The sequence below is a fragment of the Morone saxatilis genome, unplaced genomic scaffold, assembly GCF_004916995.1.
Source record: "Morone saxatilis isolate NCDOM2014 unplaced genomic scaffold, NCSU_SB_2.0 Contig24, whole genome shotgun sequence".
Taxonomy (NCBI): Eukaryota; Metazoa; Chordata; class Actinopteri; family Moronidae; genus Morone; species Morone saxatilis.
This window is the reverse complement of record NW_023339807.1, coordinates 26,790,277-26,794,188: the sequence shown is the minus strand read 5'-3', so window position 1 is coordinate 26,794,188 and position 3,912 is coordinate 26,790,277. Positions and strand designations below refer to the sequence as shown.

At 44.2% G+C, this 3,912-nt stretch overlaps 1 protein-coding gene across 1 annotated transcript in view; it reads right to left on the bottom strand.

Annotated features, from left to right (window-relative positions):
* Positions 1 to 3,912, bottom strand: part of si:dkey-22o22.2 (neural-cadherin) — a 43,358-nt gene that overhangs the window by 37,420 nt on the left and 2,026 nt on the right. Inside the window, exons 2-4 of the mRNA XM_035673225.1 lie at positions 3,483 to 3,708; positions 1,690 to 1,727; positions 1,527 to 1,651 (exon numbers count right to left, since the gene is read on the bottom strand). Of these exons, the coding sequence (XP_035529118.1) occupies positions 1,527 to 1,651; positions 1,690 to 1,727; positions 3,483 to 3,708 (389 nt within the window). The remainder of the gene's footprint in view (positions 1 to 1,526; positions 1,652 to 1,689; positions 1,728 to 3,482; positions 3,709 to 3,912) is intronic.

Sequence of the window (3,912 nt, the reverse complement as noted above, 5' to 3'; positions counted from 1 at the left end):
TAATCGGGACTTGATTTACGTTAATTTTGAGAATTTGACAATTTGTATTAAGTTTCAGCTCTATCGTTGGATTTATATTCTTTTTGTGTAACCTCTGGTGTACAGATGAATCCAAACGACCTTTCCAACTGGAGGCAACAAAAGAAGCTCAGGAAAAGTTGCAGGGAGAAGAAGAGAGTTGGTTGGAGTCTGGAGGCCCGTAACGAAGCTTGACTGAGTTTCATGTTGGGCGCGGTTTTAAATGTCTGTAAAAGCTGAAGCAACAGAACATGTCAGATGCCTACAGTTAAGATGTTGACGTCTTCAGAGGTGAATTTAGCCAGCCGAAGCTATACAGCAGCAGAGGCCTTCGGGGACGCTGTAGCTCAGCAGCTATTCTCCAACTGCCTAACCCATCTGGGCAGTGAGAGCCAGGTAGTAATGGATTTCTCTAGGTGTGTGAGCATGTGTAGCATGTGGTGAGCGCAGCTAATTGGAACAGATATCTGGCTGTATAAACTGTGGGGAAGGACTCGGCTGCACTGTGTTTGGTGTGTGTGTTTGTGTGTAACCAAACTCAAAACGCTGATCAGCAAACCAGATCCGTCACCGATGGTTGTGAAGCGCAGCCTTTGATCGCTGGAGTTTTTTTTCCACCCGCGGGTAGAAAACGGGAGGCGAGTGGCGGCGCGTTTGGTTTTTAAATGCATGCATAATGAACACACACAAGCAGCATAAACAGTAAAATGCAAACTGTTGCATCACAGCGTCTGATTCAGCGGCAGTGCTTTCTCTCATTTCATATTAATGAGTTTCCCACCAGAGGAGCGCCGTGTTCAGCCGTCGGCGGGGGGGTCCGACGCCTTGTACGGCTGTTAAAACCCCTTTTTTATAGCTTCAAATAACTAATTACAAACCCAAACTTATCAGTGAAATGGAACACTTAAACATGCATCATGCGTCTTTGACGGGGAATACAGTATCGAAGGTGGCTTTTCTTGGTGGGTTTGGCTCCTGGTATCCCGGAGATGAGTCAGTTAGGTTAGTCGGACCCGAGCTAACGGCAGTTAGTGTGTTCCAATACTTTGCGATATTTAAGCTCAAGGGAGAAGACGTAGAGCTGATTGTAGATTCTGATCGAGAAATATGCGGTTGATGGGTTTTGTTGTGTTTTAGGGAATCTTTTTCTGTTTCCCTTGCCACTGGTTCAATACTACTGTAATGTATTCCCCTCCAATCCGGTCTGGTATATATATATAATATATAAATAAAATCACTGGTATTTCATTGGACGCCCCAAGTGCAGGATGAGTCAACTTTTTATTATTTTCATCTAAAATACGATAATGAAAACCTGAAAATAAAAAACAATTAGTTTTTTGTCAGTGTTGGGTCAGATATTGGACTATAGGTTACGTGCAGCAACAAAAACATAATGTGATAAAAACACTTTAAAATCCTCCTGACCGATCAGCAGGAAGTGAAAACATGATCTGTGACAAACAAGGCGTGCAGCAGTTAAACCCAATGTCTACATGTGTTCGTACCTCTGCCACGCCGCTTGAGGCCGGTGGTCGGGCTGCGGAGGCGCGGACCTGCAGGGTGTGTGGAGGTTTGTGTCCACTCTCGTAGTCGACGGTCCTGGTGGACTGAGCGCTCCGCTCTCCGTGTGCTGAAACGATTCCAGGATTCACAAACATGATTAAAGACTCTTCTTCTGGAAGGAGATGGCCTGAACCACTGAGACTCTGCACGGACAAGAGAGAGAGACCGAGGACTCGGATCATTAATCAACTGGAATTAGAACTTTGAATATTTTGAATCCTTAAAAAATGTTCTGCTCTCATTGGCCCCTCAGTTTTGACTCAATCCGTTAGGCGCTCGCCTAGTCACACAGGATCTCTTTTACAGCTTAATGGTTCACTAAAATATCTGATCTGATCAGGCATGTTTGACAGTTTGATCTGAGTTTTGGTGCGTTGAGCTGGACGGACTCACTGAGAATGAAGCTGTCAATCACAAGGTAGGCTCATTTCTCCATTAAAGTGAATGGGATCGTGTATTATTGCAACCAAGGGAGCGCCTCCTGCTGGAATTTACACAGAAGGCAGGTTTTTAAGACACTTCCCACTGTTATTATATATACAGTCATTATAATACTGTTATTATTATATATACAGTTAATTGGTTCAAAACACCAGGTCAGCTGTGTAAACGTGACTGCAGGTCAGCAGAAAGCTGCTCTACATTCAAGACTCTTTAAAGGAAAGAGAGCTGCGTGACGGCACTGGTCGAGCTGCGTTCAAAGGCTGCATGGATTATTCTGCAACTCAGAGACCGTCGCAAAAACCCTGGGTAATCAATTTGACTAAAAACACACACACACACACACACACACACAGAGAGTAAGTACGCACTGGGAGGAAATAAACACACATAAAGGGGAACATAATGGAAGCAGAAGACACACACACACTGCTCACACAGGGTGGCATGGATACTTGGATAATTAATACAATGTGCTTGTGCACCAGCAGCCCGGAGGGATTCATACACATACATGCGTGCGCACACACACACACACAACCACACACCCACCTACACACACACACACACACACACTCCCCTTCATGTTTATCCAGACCTCGCTTTTAATAAATATTTGAATTTGCCACACTTTCAAATTCTCAGCCTTAGGCCACACTCATACATCTGGGTCCTCTTCATCCATCCCCCTCTCCTCCTCCTCCCCTCTTCCTCTCATCCCTCCATCCTTTTCTTCTCCTCCTCCTCTTCCTCCTCATCCCTCCATCTCTTTCTTCTTCCTCCTCCTTCCTTCTTCTTTTGTCTGGCTCTACAGGGCTCATCTTTTCACACACACACACACACACGCACACGCACACACACACACACGCACACACACTCGCTATCTGAGGAATGTAAATTATGTAAATATGGAGGACAAAGACACAAACAGAGAGCTACAGATACATAAAACTACTATTACTATGATATTAATCTACAGATGATCACCAGGAGCAGAGGTACTGTTAATAATTAATATTAATACTGTGCAGGAAACACACAATATGACTTATTTTATGTATATTTCATATTATATTCAATGCATAACAAGAGGGGAAGAGAACAGCTGATAAACTGTAAATATTAAACACAATAACTGCAGGACGTTTGTGTAAAATTAGAGATTTTGATTCATTTTGATCAGTTTTATTGATATTTTTAGGAACTTTTTATACAATTTTCCGTCGGTAAAAACTAAATTATACATTTTTTAACGCACATGTATCGGATCGGCCCATACGCAGCTCAGATATCAGCATCCGTATCGGGGAGCAACAAATGGTATTGAAACATGTCTAGTTTTTAAAAGTTAATGGTTTTATAAGACAACGTTAGAGTAATAAACTAATATTTGTTGTTATTAATACCAGGTGCTATTTTCTATTTCTTCTGATCATTAAAAACCTGCAGTGACTTACGGTTGGCTGACAGGTGTGTTCTCAGGTACGCTCAGGCTGTAGGTGGAGTTGGTGAACTGCGGCGGCCGGTAGCCGGCCAGGATGGCCACCGTAGCCGGCAGGCCTTTCCGACCACGCCCGTCCACCGCCTGCACCCGCAGCAGGTACTCCTTACTCGGGGTCAGAGGTCGTCCCGTGGTCCTGATCTCACCAGAGCGACGATCCACCTCGAAGCACTCCTCCCCACCTGGACAGTCGGAGAACACAGAAGAAGAATGAACAAAGGGGGGTTCAGGGGCGTTCCTGGCGACTAATCCTACTAAATTTAGACGGGTCGACTTGTCTAAAAGTTAGAAAACGCTCAGAAAACTGTCAAAATTTAGCACAATATAAGTTTATCAGGATTTAAACGTCGCCAAAGCTTTACGGGGGGTCGCGAGGCCTTCTTGAT